The sequence below is a fragment of the Ziziphus jujuba genome, chromosome 2 (genome assembly GCF_031755915.1).
Source record: "Ziziphus jujuba cultivar Dongzao chromosome 2, ASM3175591v1".
In the NCBI taxonomy this organism is placed as follows: Eukaryota; Viridiplantae; Streptophyta; class Magnoliopsida; order Rosales; family Rhamnaceae; genus Ziziphus; species Ziziphus jujuba.
This window is the reverse complement of record NC_083380.1, coordinates 13,819,750-13,835,088: the sequence shown is the minus strand read 5'-3', so window position 1 is coordinate 13,835,088 and position 15,339 is coordinate 13,819,750. Positions and strand designations below refer to the sequence as shown.

General features: G+C 33.1%; 3 protein-coding genes and 4 non-coding genes across 7 annotated transcripts; 6 read left to right on the top strand and 1 right to left on the bottom strand.

Annotated features, from left to right (window-relative positions):
• Positions 1–3,853: 3,853 nt before the first annotated feature.
• Positions 3,854–6,905, top strand: LOC107404525 (uncharacterized). The gene is made up of 6 exons (XM_016011478.4): positions 3,854–3,945; positions 5,890–5,936; positions 6,060–6,078; positions 6,240–6,317; positions 6,415–6,519; positions 6,606–6,905. Exons 2-6 carry the CDS (start codon positions 5,932–5,934, stop codon positions 6,720–6,722), a joined length of 324 nt encoding a protein of 107 aa, XP_015866964.1. The 5' UTR covers positions 3,854–3,945; positions 5,890–5,931; the 3' UTR covers positions 6,723–6,905.
• On the top strand, positions 4,315–4,401 carry LOC112489745 (small nucleolar RNA Z159/U59). Its single transcript, XR_003054014.1, has one exon. It is a non-coding gene; the product is annotated as a small nucleolar RNA Z159/U59 (small nucleolar RNA).
• LOC112489748 (small nucleolar RNA Z159/U59) lies at positions 4,679–4,764 on the top strand. Its single transcript, XR_003054016.2, has one exon. It is a non-coding gene; the product is annotated as a small nucleolar RNA Z159/U59 (small nucleolar RNA).
• On the top strand, positions 4,984–5,069 carry LOC112489746 (small nucleolar RNA Z159/U59). Its single transcript, XR_003054015.1, has one exon. It is a non-coding gene; the product is annotated as a small nucleolar RNA Z159/U59 (small nucleolar RNA).
• On the top strand, positions 5,290–5,376 carry LOC112489744 (small nucleolar RNA Z159/U59). Its single transcript, XR_003054013.1, has one exon. It is a non-coding gene; the product is annotated as a small nucleolar RNA Z159/U59 (small nucleolar RNA).
• Positions 6,906–8,066: 1,161 nt separating the features above from the next.
• Positions 8,067–11,503, top strand: LOC107404520 (exonuclease 1). Its single transcript, XM_025068687.3, has 11 exons — positions 8,067–8,265; positions 8,360–8,396; positions 8,498–8,672; positions 8,784–8,862; positions 9,324–9,368; positions 9,605–9,754; positions 9,880–9,994; positions 10,355–10,455; positions 10,532–10,629; positions 10,736–10,828; positions 11,223–11,503. Exons 1-11 carry the CDS (start codon positions 8,188–8,190, stop codon positions 11,452–11,454), a joined length of 1,203 nt encoding a protein of 400 aa, XP_024924455.3. The 5' UTR covers positions 8,067–8,187; the 3' UTR covers positions 11,455–11,503.
• Positions 11,504–12,309: 806 nt separating this feature from the next.
• LOC107404527 (beta-glucosidase 44) lies at positions 12,310–15,339 on the bottom strand. Its single transcript, XM_048474532.2, has 11 exons — positions 15,048–15,339; positions 14,852–14,910; positions 14,571–14,646; positions 14,381–14,452; positions 14,194–14,281; positions 13,783–14,035; positions 13,582–13,697; positions 13,227–13,450; positions 13,086–13,117; positions 12,889–12,991; positions 12,310–12,778 (listed from the first exon to the last, which is right to left on the bottom strand). The coding sequence occupies exons 1-11, from the start codon at positions 15,283–15,285 to the stop codon at positions 12,489–12,491; spliced, it is 1,551 nt and encodes a 516-aa protein (XP_048330489.2). The 5' UTR covers positions 15,286–15,339; the 3' UTR covers positions 12,310–12,488.

The following is a 15,339-nucleotide window of genomic DNA, read 5'->3' as shown; positions in this document are numbered from 1 at the left end:
TGTGTGAGATGCAAAGATCTATTTAATTTTCCAATCCGAAGGGAAGCAGAAAGGAATGAAAAAAAAATAAAATAGAAGTTGCTAACTCGAAATAAAATAAAATTATGAAAGATTTCCTTTCAATTTCAATCAATCAATAATCACTATAATAATAATAAGAAATATAATGATTTTTACCTGCAGAGCTTGGGACTTGGGAGGGTGACGAGTGGTGGCGTTGCTTGGGAGTTCAATCGGGTGGTGGCTGGCCGGAGGATGCTGCCTGCGAGTGGCGATTGGCGACGCGAATGCTAAGGCTTCAATTTCGTTTTGTGAGAATCTGAGATTGTGTTCTGTTGAGTGCTGTCACTGTTGTGTATTGTGTTTTCATCTTGAAATCCAACGGTGGTAATTAGATGGTGAGAGATCAATGGCTTACAAAATTTCATAGAAATAATTTAATGAAAATAATTTTTGCAAAATGGCTCTTTGGTTATGAAACGGTTCGGTTCGGGTTGGGTGGGTTAAAATTCCTTCCAACCCGTAACCCGAACCGAAAATCTAACATTTAAATATGTATAACCCGACCCAAACCGACTAAACAATAAAAACCAACCCAAACCGACCCAAATTCTTCGGTTTGGTCGGTTTTGTCGGGTCAGGTCGGTTTTTGCCCACCCCTAGTGGGAATTATACCATTTCTCAAACTCACATTCCCACATTTTTCTTTAATCTTCATCATAAATCCATCACTTTAAAATCCATCAAGTTCAAATCAATCAATTTGAATATACAAATTTTTCAATGGCATAAGGTCAAGCCATTAATATTTCAATGCATAAATATTTTTAAAATATAATAATTTAAATCCATATTTTTCTCAAATTCTCAAAAGTCAATTTAAATCACTAATATGAAAACCATATAAATTCCATATATAATTAATTCATATAATTGTGCATAATAATTGAATAATAACAACCATAGCAATAATTAAAATACATCAAAACCACAATTTCTTTAAATTCCCAATTATATTCTTTTGGCACCAAAACATATATTAAAAACATTATAAATTGGCAATACAATTCTAGATAGAAATTTTCATAATATTGAACACATAAACATATTTTTGAAATATTCAATTATGAAATATTCCAACAAATTAATTTAATAATTAATAATTTCAATTTCAATTTCATAAAATTCTTTAAATCAAAATATTTCTTAATATATAAATAGTTTGTTTCACTCAATTGAGCATCAAATTTCCAAATATAAATCTACTAAATATTTATCACATAGAATATCAATTTCAAATATTCAATTAATACAAAATATTCACAAATTTTATTTCCGAAATTAATTTGAACGTGGGTTACTCACCTCGAGCACGCAATTAACCCAAGATCCTCCATGGGATCAATTCCACGACGCACACATGCTCCTAGAACAACAATATTACATAACTCAAATAAATCAATATTTTATTCGGATAAATAATACCCGGTATCCGGGGAAGTTTAACACAAACGGTGTCCAAAATTCATAAATAAGATGCCTATGGAAAGCTAAGGAGACGAGGATCACATTACCGATCTTCATTGGACCCAATTTGATCGGCAGGGACCGGCAGAATGGACGGGAAGTTTCGGCCAAACTTCAACTTGTCGTATCTCTCAAACGACAGGGAATTGAGTTGAATGGACCTCAAAATCGAGCTCAGGAGGTCCAAAATAGGTGGAAAGGAGTATCAATTTGGCCGGGTGGGGGCCGGATCACCATCGAAGCCAATCTTGCTGTCGCCGGCAACGAAGCCCGATCCGACCGCATCCGATGTTGGTTGGCCACCATTTTCCGACTGCTGGCCGGAATCTTCCTCCTCTTCCTCCCCATCAGGTGCGTGTGGCTTCATATGGTTGAAAAAAAAGAGAAACGGGGTGGAGCCGAGAGGGAGAAGGAAGGAAGAATGAAGAAGAAGAAGAAAAGAAAAGAAAAAGAAAAAGAAAAAGAAAGCCATTTTTCGTGGGTGTTTCACCACGTGAGGAAAAAAGAAAAAAAATTTTTTTAATAAAAATAATAAAAACAATAAAATAAATAAATAATATTAAGATAATATAGTATTTAATATGGTTGACATGTGGTATATTCTCATTGTGACACATGACACCCTTTATTAAGTCACACGTGGTACACTGTTCACATATTTAAAAATAATATTAAAATAATACTGTATTTGAAAAACTCTACAAGTCCATAACTTTCAAACCACATGTCCAAATCGGACATACCGCTAGTCTATGAACTCTTATCGACGAGTACTTCACAATCATGCATGAGTCAAAACTCAATTTTGCATGAACAAAAAGTCAACTCCGACACCCCTTGGACAGTTTGGACCTCAACTTGTTTTGCTCATAACTTTCAATCTGTAGCTCCGTTTTCAACGTGCTACTAGTCTATGAACTTGTGCTAATGTGTAATTTTTAATGGTACCTCGATTAATGTGAAATTCTATCAGGAACAAAAAGTCAACATTTGACCCCTTCTCGGTCAACGACGGTCAAACTCGGTTAACCTTGGTCAAATTTTAGAAATTCCGATGTACTTTGGGACGGGATGTTATAGTTTGCTGTATCTAGACCCGACATTATGTTTTCTATGAGTTTGCTCTCTAGATTTATGCATGCTACATCACATATTCACTATTCTGCAACTAAAAGAGTGCTAAGGTACATTCCAAATACTATAGACTATGGTGTTTGGTTTTTGAAGCAAGAAGAAGGCAATTTGATAGGCTATATTGATAATGATTGAGCTGACAGCATGGAGGATTCAAAAAGTACTTCAAGATACTTATTTTTCTTTTGGTTCAAGTTCATTTTCATGGAGCTCACAAAAACAAGGTTTAGTTGCTTAATCCACAGCTGAGGCTGAATACATTGCTATTGCAGTTGCCTCGAATCAAGCTTTATGGCTAAGGAAGTTGCTTATTGGTTTAAATGAGAGGCAAGAAAAAGCTACCACTACATACTGTAACAACAAGTCCGCAATTTCCATTGTTGAAAATCCAGGTCAATATCGAAGAACAAAGCATATTCTAGTCAAATATCATGTTGTGAGGGAAGCTGAAAGAAATGGTGAAGTGAAGCTGATTCATTTAGAAATGATTTTAGTGTTTCCAGCAAAAGTATCAAGGAGGAGTGTTAGTGTAATGATACTTTTGTTGCTGTCTTAGTTGCCTTTTGATGCTTAGTTACTTTATATTTAGTTTTTTACTAAAACACTGTTGTATTAGATAGCCAAAGTATGACTTGTCTTTTGGCAGTATAATTATTGCAGTGTTAGGTGAAAATTAGATAGTTTACTGTTTCTGTAAACTTGTGTTTATATGTTCTGTCAAAAAATAAATGAAGGATATTCACCACACCAGTTTAAACTTTTTTTTCTTTCTTTTTCGTTTTGCTGTGTTTTTTGTCTATAAATCCTACATTGGACAGGTAAAATTATTATTAAAATAAAATAATTATATTGTAATATGAAAATAATAAAATTGAAAGATGATTGCTGGACTTGGTGAGAATAATAACAGGCAAATGTAGGAGAAAATTAAAATATTTTTTAGTTGGAAGTGAAACTAATGGCCGTCTAATAAAGAATGGACCAACTTTTTTTTTTTTTTTTTTTTCAGAAGTTAAAATGCGGCAATAATATGATTGTATGCTTCATGGTGGTGTATATAGAATTACCCGATTAGATATAAATCCAAAGCAGGTCAAACTTAACTAAGGGCTCAAATTTCATCAAGCCCAATTAAAACAGGTTGAAGCCCAGACCAACCCACGGATCAAATTCAAAACCCCATCTAGGGTTTTTCCAGATTCACACCATAAAAGGGAGGCGGTCTACGGGCTCGTCACTCCCCAACTGTTAGATCTGTGCTAGCGAAGACTGTAAAAGCTCGAGGTATGCAAATCTCTCCCTTTTTCCTCTTTTGTTTCGCTGTTTTAATTCTTCGTTTTTAGCTTTTATTTTGGATTCCTTGTTAGGTTTTCCTTTTCCTGGAAAATTTTGTTCCTTTGTGTAGGATTTAGGGCTTGTTTTTTTTTAAATCTCATTTTCATGATTCGATTTTTGGATATCTGCTTAATTGTATTTGAATTTTTGAATAGTGTATTAGGCTCAGATTATTATTATTTCTTTTGGTTTATAGCATTTGATTGGAAGTAGTACTTCGATCCAGAACCCTGAATAATCTATATTTTTCTTGATTTTATTTTTATAATATGTTGTTTATGTATGTATGTATATATATATATATATATATATATATAGGCCTCTGAGGATGATAAAAAAAATAACTTTCGTTCTTCTGAGATGCCTCATGCGGAAAAAATCTTTGGAGACCTGAACTGAAGAGGATATATATATATATATATATATGTATTTTTTTTTATATTTATATACATTCAAGTACAACAATTATCGTTATATTTTTGAGTATTTATATTATTTAATTACATGTTAAGGTTATAATTTAATTGTCAGAAACATAAATTAATGGTTTGCCCTTAAATTTTATTTTTATTGTGTATAGCATTTGAATAGAAGTAATACTTTGACCCTGAACCTGGAACCCTGAATGATCTATTTTTAGTGATTTTATTTTTTATACTATATTTTCATTTATGTATGTTTGGCCTTTGAGGATGATCAAATAAATAACTTTCGTTCTTCTGAGATGCTCTATGTGGAAAAATATATGGAGACCTGAACTGAAGAGGCTAAACTCTGATATGTACAAGAGATTCTTCATATTTATGTGTATCAGTATTATTTAAATATAATGTTAAGGGTTATAATTTAATTCTCGAAAACATAAAGCATTTTTGTGGTTTATAGCATCTGATTAGAAGTAATACTTTGACCCTGAACCTGGAACCCTGAATGATCTATTTTTAGTGATTTTATTTTTTATACTATATTTTCATTTATATATGTTTGGCCTCCGAGGATGATCAAATAAATAACTTTCGTTCTTCTGAGATGCTCCATGTGGAAAAATATTTGGAGACCTGAACTGAAGAGGCTAAACTCTGATATGTACAAGATATTCTTCATATTTATGTGTATCAATATTATTTAAATATAATGTTAAGGGTTATAATTTAATTCTCAAAAATATAAAGCATTTTTGTGGTTTATAGCATCTGATTAGAAGTAATACTTTGACCCAGAACCGGGAACCCTGAATAATTTAATTTTTAGTGATTTTGTTTTTTATACTGTGTTGTCGTTTATATATATTTGGCCTCTGAGGATGATCAGAAAAATAACTTTCGTTCTTCTGAGATACCCCATGCGGAAAAAATATTTGGAGACCTGAACTGAAGAGGCTAAACTCATTGATATATTCATGTATGCGACAATAGTCATTATATTTATGTGTATCTATATTATTTAAACATATGTGAATATATGTGAAGGTTATAATTTAATTGTCAGACACATAAATCAATGGTTTGCCTTTAAATTTCTAAAACAAAAGTTGGATACATTGCCATTTTCCTTCCTGAACTTTGACATTTTGGTACGCATTGGGTGTTTAACAATTTTAAAGCTTTGTCTCTTTGTTGCCATTTTCAAATTTGAAATTTTTAACTCTTATTTTTATGTTATGTATTTAAATTTGTGTTTTCCTACAATCTGAGAAAACACCTATGATAAGTAAGTAATTCTCAAGTTATGGATCTAAGTTTGCCACGTTCTTAATTAATTTATTTGTTTTAATTCAACTGTAAGTGCCTGAATTCTGTTTGCTGCGTGCATTTTATTTGTTATGTAAACAAAATGTGTAATTTTATTTTTTTATCTCATTTAGTTGACTTGTATCCTTATCTTCATTGCCAGATCAATCAAGGGTTCGCTTTAAGAGAAAAACAAGAGTTTCAAATGAGGTATTTATTAGTTTGTTTCAATTTTTAAGTGTCAAATTAACCATATCGTCACTTATTTTCTTCTTAATTGCTGACACTGTTCTTTCCTTGTATGGTTCTGTGTTCTTCCTTTTCTACTTCCAGCCGTGCAATGGAAGAAGATGTAAGTTATTATTTTACTTGTTTTGCAAATTTCACATTTCCAGTTTTCTATTTGGAACTTTGAAATTTAATTTATTCTTTTTTTCTGATGTTGAATACCCTTGAAGCACATGTTTCATTGTTTGTCCCTATGTAATGCTTGTTTAAACCTGACTATTATAGGTGGCCAAGAATGAGGATGAGGAGTTCAACACTGGACCGCTGTCCGTTCTCATGATGAGTGTAAAAAATAACACTCAGGTAAACTGGCAATTCAGCCTTCTTTGTTTTTATTGTACTAGTTTGCATTCATGTGATTGGTGATTTTAATGAAATTTTGTTTTCATTTCCTAAACAGGTTCTCATTAACTGCCGCAACAACAAAAAACTTTTGGGTCGAGTGAGAGCTTTTGATCGCCACTGCAACATGGTTCTGGAGAATGTTAGAGAGATGTGGACTGAGGTATATGTTTCACCTTTGTTCTTCATTCTTGTCCTGTTTTCCAATCTTCATTCAGTGCCATAATTGTGGTTCATTTTTTTTTTTAGGTACCAAAGACTGGCAAAGGAAAGAAGAAGGCCCAACCAGTTAATAAAGACAGGTTCATCAGTAAGATGTTCCTGAGAGGAGACTCGGTTATCATTGTTCTTAGGAATCCCAAGTGAAAAGGGTAGTTTTAATGCTTTGTACAAATTTTCAGTAGTGTAACTTGCATTTCTTTTGGTGAAACAGCAGTATATTGTAACGCAGAGTTTGGTTATGTACGAGTCTTAAGTTGCCTACCAAGACAACCTGATTTAAATGATACTTGCAAAAGAAATTAAATTGAAAGCTAGAGTTAGAATCAACTTGAAATTACTGCAATATTTCATATTCAATCCTTTATTGCTATTTCTTTGTTTCTTGTAAACATTTCCAGCCGGTACACATTTTCTACCAATTCAGTCAATATATGTGCATACAGAGACAAAGGGTCTAAGCTTTCATATGTTGAAAATATGGGTCATGACAATGAGTAAATGCTTTTGTAGCGACCCAAAATTTAGTTGATAAACAACATAAAATTGATCCGGTTCGAAGTAAGTTTGTTTATTGACTTGCTATTTTTTATTGAATTATAAATTTATTTAATCAATATATATTCTGACGGAGAAAAATTAAAAACACGTATTGATGATAAATAAGTACATGTGTACAAACTCTAATTAAGACATGCAAAAGAGTATAACTAAGAAAAAATAAAATGAAAACACATCATTGAGTAAATTAGGTGCATTAGTTTTTTGGTTAATCTATCTAATTGTTAAGTGCTAATTTATACATTTGGAGTTTCTTAGACATTTAAACAACTATAAATTTAAAAAAATAAAAATAAAAAATTCAAATTAAAAATCACTTGAAATTGCATTTGATCTAGTATTTTTAATTTTGTTTCAATCATTAAAGTCATTGATTTTTTTTGAATAATAATTCGAGTTCTATTTTCTCAATTTTCACTATTAAAAAAAAAGTATACCACCAACTTAAAATTAACAGCCATTTGATAAAGGGGTAGTCAATAGCGACGATGTGCTGGCTCGTGGAATCCACTCACTCAAAGGCGCGTGGGGGTTGGGCATTCATTTGATCTCAATCACCAAGTGAAAAAAAAAAAACACTAGCGGGGAGTATCAAAAAAATTCAATCGAAAATGGCGGTAAAAATAGAATTGAAATGACCATATTGCCCTTCTTCCAATTTCTGCTATCATGCACCAACCAATTGTATTGCGCCGCGTCAACACCAATACATTTGCAACGGTCATTCCGACTGCATCACAAATGTGGCGAAAATATATTGGTCTGTGCAAAAAAGTTCCGTCAAAGGCTAGTGAGAGCTTAATTTCTCAGCTGCTAATGTTTCTTTTTTAGTTTGCCATTTGCTCTCCCGCCATTTTCTCTAAATAATTTAAACCCTTCTTCATTGTTATTCGTTCTTCATCCATATATACATACAGACAATATATATATATATATATATCGACAGAGAGAGAGAGAGAGAGAGAGAGAGAGAGAGAAATTTAAAGGAAAATCTAAAACCCAAAACCCAATTTTTATCAGACAAAATAGAAATAGAGCCGCAAAGCAAATAATGGGTATCAAAGATCTTCTCAAATTCATGAAACCCTACATTAAACCAATTCACATCAAGAAGTATGCGGGCAAGCGAGTAAATACCAATCCCACATTTGATTTTTTTGGGGAAAAAAAAAAAAAGGTTTGTTTTTATGTATTTTTAATATATTTATTGAATTTATTTGCAGGTGGGTATTGATGCATATTCATGGCTTCACAAAGGAGGTAACATTCTTCAATTCCATTTTTTTTTTGGGTTTTGTTGGGAGAGAGAAATCGATGAAGCGTTTTTGGAAATGATATATATATTTTGGTATTTTGGACAGCTTATTCATGTAGCATGGAAATTTGTCTGAATTCGGATGGTAAAAAGAAATTGCGCTACATAGACTACTTTATGCACAGAATAAATCTTCTTCGTCATTACAGAATAACCCCCGTCATTGTTTTTGATGGTGGCAATATTCCATGTAAAGCTGCAACTGAGCACGACCGCCATAAGCAAGTTTCTTTGATTCCCATATTCATTCTCTCCTCCATTTCCTTATTCTTTTCTGTTGTTTCTAAAGCTTTGTTTGTAAGAAAAAAAAGGGTTGTGCTTTGATGTTTCAGGAGAAGAATGGCTAATCGTGATTTGGCAATGGAGAAGCTTAAAGAAGGGAATGTTAATGCTGCCTCAGAGCTCTTCCAGGTATTGACTTTCGCGTGGGGAAGAAAGATGTTTCTTTATTCAATTTTATCATTTGGGTTCTGCTTGTCTTCCTTATAAGCTACTACATTGCAATTTTTCCTTGTTTAACTTGGAGCTAATGTATTTCTCTTTATTCTTCATAGTTTTTGATGTTTTCCGAATTGGTAACAAATTTTAAAGTTTATTTTAGGAAAAGGAAAGAAGTTCATGTTTGATGAACTAGTCACTCAAAGGGTTGTTAATGGTACTAGACATAAATGATTTACGATTGCTCTGCATTCTGTTTTTAGAAGACTAAATGCTCTTATAATCTTGTATTCAAGTTGTGGTCCATCTGTTTAGTAGTCTCTTTATTGATATTCTGTTAATTTAAGTTCAGTGTTTGATTTAATTTCCATAGTATCGGACACCTGTGGATGATCTTCGTGCTGGCTTTTTTACTTGTTTTTTTAAACTTGTAGAGAGCAGTGAGTATTACTCCATCAATGGCACATCAGTTGATACAGGTAAATAGTTGCCACATCCTATAAAAGCCAAATGTATAATCTAGTTGTCCAAATTCATAATTATCAAAGCTTTATATTCTTTTCAGATCAAAAAGAAAAAAAGAAAAAAAAAAAAGGGTCAAGATTTGATATTCAGTTTGATTTTAAAAGATTAACAATGTGGTTACTGATTTTCTGAGTTTGTGGCATTCGAGCCTGGCTTCCTTAGTAATAATCTCTCCACCATGCCCTTTCAGATTTTGAGATCAGAGAATGTTGAATTTGTTGTAGCTCCATATGAGGCTGATGCACAGTTAGCATACCTGTCCAGCCTTGAAGTGGAAAAAGGTGGAATTGAGGCTGTGATTACAGAAGATAGTGATCTAGTGGCATATGGTTGCCAAGCTGTAAGAACTTCCACAACTTTCATTTGATGCTGATGGAGGTCTAGTACTCTCCTGATTGACTAATTTTTCATTATCATTGAAACTATTGGTTGTGTTTAATTTTGACTTGTCTTGGTTCCAAGCAGGTTATCTTTAAGATGGATCGATATGGCAATGGTGAAGAGATAGTGATGGACGATATTTTTGACTCTGTGTCTCTTAAACCTTCCTTTCAAAATTTCGACAAGGAATTGTTCACAGGTGGGTTTGCCGAATCACTTTGAGCTTCTTTCTGTCTGTATTGCTTTTAAAAGTTCCTAATATGTATAGGCTGATCTCATAGAGCATCAGTTGGTGCTGTAAGAAAATTTTACACCATGAGTAATTTATATTGGAAAACAAAGTGGGTCAAGTTACCCAATAATCATATCATGCATTGTTCTTACAATTATCTCATCTAGTCCAATAGTTTTTCTTTTTCTGAAATTTGCTTTTGATTTTACAAAACGAAATTATGTTCCAAGTATCTCATCTATTTCTACAGTCATGAGAACAGAACAGCCTTGGTGGCCTTTGTAAACATTGTTGAGATAAAGATCAATTTGAATCTACCGATTGCAGGTATGTGTGTATTAGCTGGATGTGATTTTCTTCCCTCTATTCCCGGCATTGGTATTGCGAAAGCTTTTGCCTTGGTTTCTAAGTATCGGAACTTAGAACGTGTAAGTATGCTTTTTTGTCTTCTATTGTAGTTCTACTGGTGTTGCTGATGCTTCATACTGACTAGCTTGTTTGTAGGTTGTATCGGTTCTGAAATTTGAGAAGGGAAATCTAGTGCCTGAAGATTACTCTAAATCATTCATTGAAGCAGTTTCTGTTTTCCAGCATGCTCAAATGTCTGTATAGTGCAAAACTTAATTTATTTCTATGAACCATCTTTTGTTCATTTTCATCTTCTAATTGTTTTCACTTATTATATTGCCCTTGTTTACTCTCATGCAGATATGACACTGACATGAAAAAACTAAAACATATGAGACCAGTCCCACAGAAGCTTCTGCAGTCTCTAGATGGGGAGATTGATTTCTTAGGACCGTATCCTTCTGTTTTCTTGATTTTTAGACGAATATTTCTTTCTTCTCTCGCTTGTAAGCACAAACCAAAATATTGGGTACTAAAATGTTGCACTGTGCTGTGAAGATAATCATCAAGATATCATCCAGTGTATGTTAAGCAGCCTGTTGCATATGTCTATTTTAAGTCCTTTGCATCACATAAATATTGCAGTTCATTATATATTTAAAAGCTGCAATAAGATCATCATAAAGTCTGTTTGGAAACCTATTGGTGCTCTTGCTGCATAGCATTGCATATGAACTACCCGTGCCTAACACTGAGGCTATATATATGGGTTGGATACTGGGGGATGTGGGAATGTGTTTTCAACATATGCATTTTTCATTCCTTGACCAAGTACTAATAAAATCAGAGAAATCCCTCCATCAGTAGCCATTGCAATTGCTGAAGGAAATATGGATCCCATCAGCATGGAAGCATTTGACTGCTCACCAACTCCTAGATGTCATACAGACCCTGTTAGGATCCAAATTTCTGGCCGGCTTCCAAGAGTTGAGGCTGCTTCTGTACCTGCACGAGATGGCTGCTTTGTGGCCTTTTCTTCCCAAAAACCCAGAGGAAACTCTAATACAGGCAAGTTATGAAATTCGAACCCATTTGACACCTTGTTCTTATAACATTGTTGGTCCTGAATTTATGCATCCATGGTGCATAACTAGACTTAGCTTTAAAATTATTCTTTGTAGGTACAGAAAAAATGCAGAAACCATTTTCAAATGAAAAAAAGTATGCGAATGAAGGCGGGGCACTTAAAAAGCTAATAGCAGCATCAGTAATTCATGAAACAGAGGAAACTAAAATTGTTGAAAGCTGCTTCCCATTAAAGGTTCCTGACAACAATCCATTTAAGAGAAGAAAAGTTGAAGAAATATCCTTGGATCAAATAGGGAGCCAAGTTTCAGTGGTAACAGAAGCTGAAAGTTTGGATACCTTGTATGTATCTCAGAGCAGTGTAACAATGGAAGTTACTGATAAGGATTTTTGCAATAAAAGAAAAGGCAACAATGATGACTACAAAGAAAATTTATGTCAGACAAACACAGATAGTGAAGAAGCTTCAAAAGTGACGCAAGAAAAGAATTTGGATATTCTGTGCCTCACTTCCCAATCCCAAGAAAGTGTAAATTCTAAGTCTACTAAGGTAGTCACAGAGAGCAAAAGGAAGGGGAAGAAGGTAAAGCAAAACAACTGTAAAAGTAGAAGTATCTTAAATTTCTTTTCTCGTGTCTAATTAATTTAAGGCACAGTTAATAATCAATGTATCCCCCTTTATTTTATTTTATTTTTTCAGGGAATAGTTTTTTCATGTCAGATTATTTTGATGAAAATTAGATTATTTTTCATGTCCCTTATTATTATTATTTTTTTTTGTTTGGGTAGTATTGGGGGGAAAAAAAAAAGGTCAAAAAAAAAAATTCAAAAATATAGAGAAGAGGGCATCCAGAAGCCAAATTTTATTAATCTATCAAAAGCATTATTTACCAACAAAGAACAGGAAACTCATAAACACACTACTCCCTAAAACATTGCAAGATTTGCACAAACACTTAAAATTAAATACTAAAAAACCATTACTCTTAGTCATCCACCTACGTCTGCTACTTGTTTCTCTTCAGCTTCAATTGAAGGTGTCATCCTCGTTGCCCAATATTTGCTTGAACCAGTAGGCAGACAATTTTGGGATCCTCTTGAGATTTCTCTCCCAGTCAACATATACAATGCCAAACCTTGCAGTAAATCCTGACCTCCATTCAAAATTGTCCAAAATTGACCATGCAAAGTAGCCAATAACATTTACTCCATCATCCATTGCCCTCTTCATTTGATTTATATAGCCCTTATAGTAATGGATCCTATTAGTGTCGAATAATCCTTCGGGGACAGACATTTCACCAGGGTTATCCATGCCTGAAAAAATGCATAAAAATATAAAATTTAACAGATGAGAGATCCATAATAAAATTAATTTGAAGAATGAAAAAAAGAAAAAACCAAGAACAGTTCATTTTGGCACATACCATTTTCTGATAAGATTATGGTAGGGTTTTGGAAACGCTCTTTTACATACATTAAAGCTTTGTACATGCCCCATGGTACATCGTAAAGCCAATAAGAATTTGCCTGCAAAATGGATGACAGTACAATTCAAAATATGATGAAAAGTATGCTGCAAATGTGAAAGTTTGGTATATGAGTGCCATATTGAAAAACTTACCTTAGGACCTATAGGAACATTATCTTTTGAGTCTGCATATGTTCAGCAACATAAGACATTTTAGTCAATTTATCATATGGTGTTAATAACCCTGTTTTATTAAATGTTATAAACAGAGATTTGGGAATGGAAAATACTTACAAGCAAAACCCACATGCCAATCTTCCTGGTAACCCAAGGCCTTTTGAGGACCTGTATTAGGTGGATTATTATAGATGTAGTAAGAAGTATACTGGTTGATACCAATATAATCAAATGAGCCTTGCACCATTTTGACCTCCTCTTCGGTGAACTTAGGTAATCTATCAAGAACTATCTCTTGCATTGTTTTTGGATATTCACCATAAGTTAGCGGGCTAAGGAACCTATTATGACAATGAAGAAATTGCAATGAAATATAGTAAAAAGTTCAAGATCATACATAAAACAAGATAGATTATGCTTGAGGAAGTTAAGGGAAATTTTTTTTTTATAATTTATAATTTTTATTTTTTACCATCCAAGATGGAAGTCTCTTGCTCTTTGTGCTGCATATTCGTCTTGTAATCCTCGAGTAAGAGGCTCATACCATACAAAATCTAAGAGAATTCCGATCCTTCCCTTTTGTGTTTTCTGCAAAATGCAAAAGATTTTTCAGTTTTACAAGTTAAAGAAAATGAAAAATGTAGAAAAATCAGAATATATTTTGTTTTCTTACTTGATACTTTTCGCGGTATCTTTGTACAGCAGCTCCATGTGATAAAAGCAAGTTATGTGCTGCCATGTAAGGTTCAATTGCTGAATTCCCAGCTGTACAATTACCAAAAGCTTTTGAACACCTTCCTGGTGCAAAAAATCCATTATCATAACCAAGAGCAGCTGTTACTCTTGGTTCATTAAAGGTCATCCAGTTCTTCACTCTGTCTCCAAACTGCTTGAAGCAAAAATCAGCATAGTTTGCGAAATCATTTCTGCAAGAGTTTTCAAAAAGGAATTTCAAAATTCGGAATCCAAACACAAATCTTATAACTGAAATTATTATAAAACCTTTATTCAGAAAAAAAGTAAATAGAAAAAGGAGAAAAAAAAAGAAAAGAAAATGAACATGAATAGAGAATGAATTACTTACACTACTTTGTGATCTAACAATCCCAAGTACCTCTCCTCAAGTGCTTGAGGAAGATCATAATGATATAGACATGCCACAGGAGTAATACCTACATCCAAATAAATATACCCAACATCATATATATGTAACTTTGGATTGGATGTATAAAAATGTTCAAAAAGTTTCTCCATAAGTAATTTTATTTTACCTTTTGAGAGCATGTAGTTAATCAACCTATTGTAGTATGCAACTCCTAACCAATTTACTTGTCCAGTGCCATCTACATTGATCAAAATGAGTTGTATAAGAAAGCATTTAATAAAAAGTAGACGAATTTGCAAATAAATTGATATAGTTGCAATGAAATAAGGGTAGAAAAAAAAAAAACAAATGATTACTTGGGAAAATTCTGGACCATGAAATTGAGAAGCGATATGCATCAAATTTCAATTCTTTCATAAGATCAATATCTTCCTGTAACAACAAAATCAAAAAGGGTTCGAATATTTATACATATTTTTACCATAAATAAAAACTTCAATCCTATATACATGTATACATATATGTACACAAGTACATGCTTGTATACTTAAATGTGCTTTCCATGTTCAATCCCGATGCATACAAATACATGCATTTATACATGTAAATAAAAAATGAATCAATTGGAAACACTTACTTTATAACGATGATACTCGTCCACCGTGACATCTCCGGTGGCGTTATCAGCTACTATTCCTGTTTCCAAAAATTAAAAATAAAATAAAATTAAATCTTAAAAACTAAAAGCTAAAAACAAAAACAAAAACAAAAACAGAAACAAAAACAAAAAGAGACTATTGAAAAGATGATTTACAGTAGATCAAATTCATTACCTGGAATTTTCACAAACTCATCCCAAATGCTTGGGCCACGACCATCCTCATTGGCTGCACCTTCAACTTGATAAGCTGAAGTGGCCGTTCCAAAGATGAAGCCATCCGGAAAATTGGCTCTTTTCAACCCACCAGTATTCAATTTGATAGAATCAGAAAAGTCGGCTTTTACAATGCTCAGGATAATAGAAATCCCAATAAACAAAACCAGTATCGGAGCTCTCATTTTGAGCTCCATAGCTTTCTTTGTTAGCTTAAAAAAAAATAAAAAATGGATATACTAGAAAAAGAG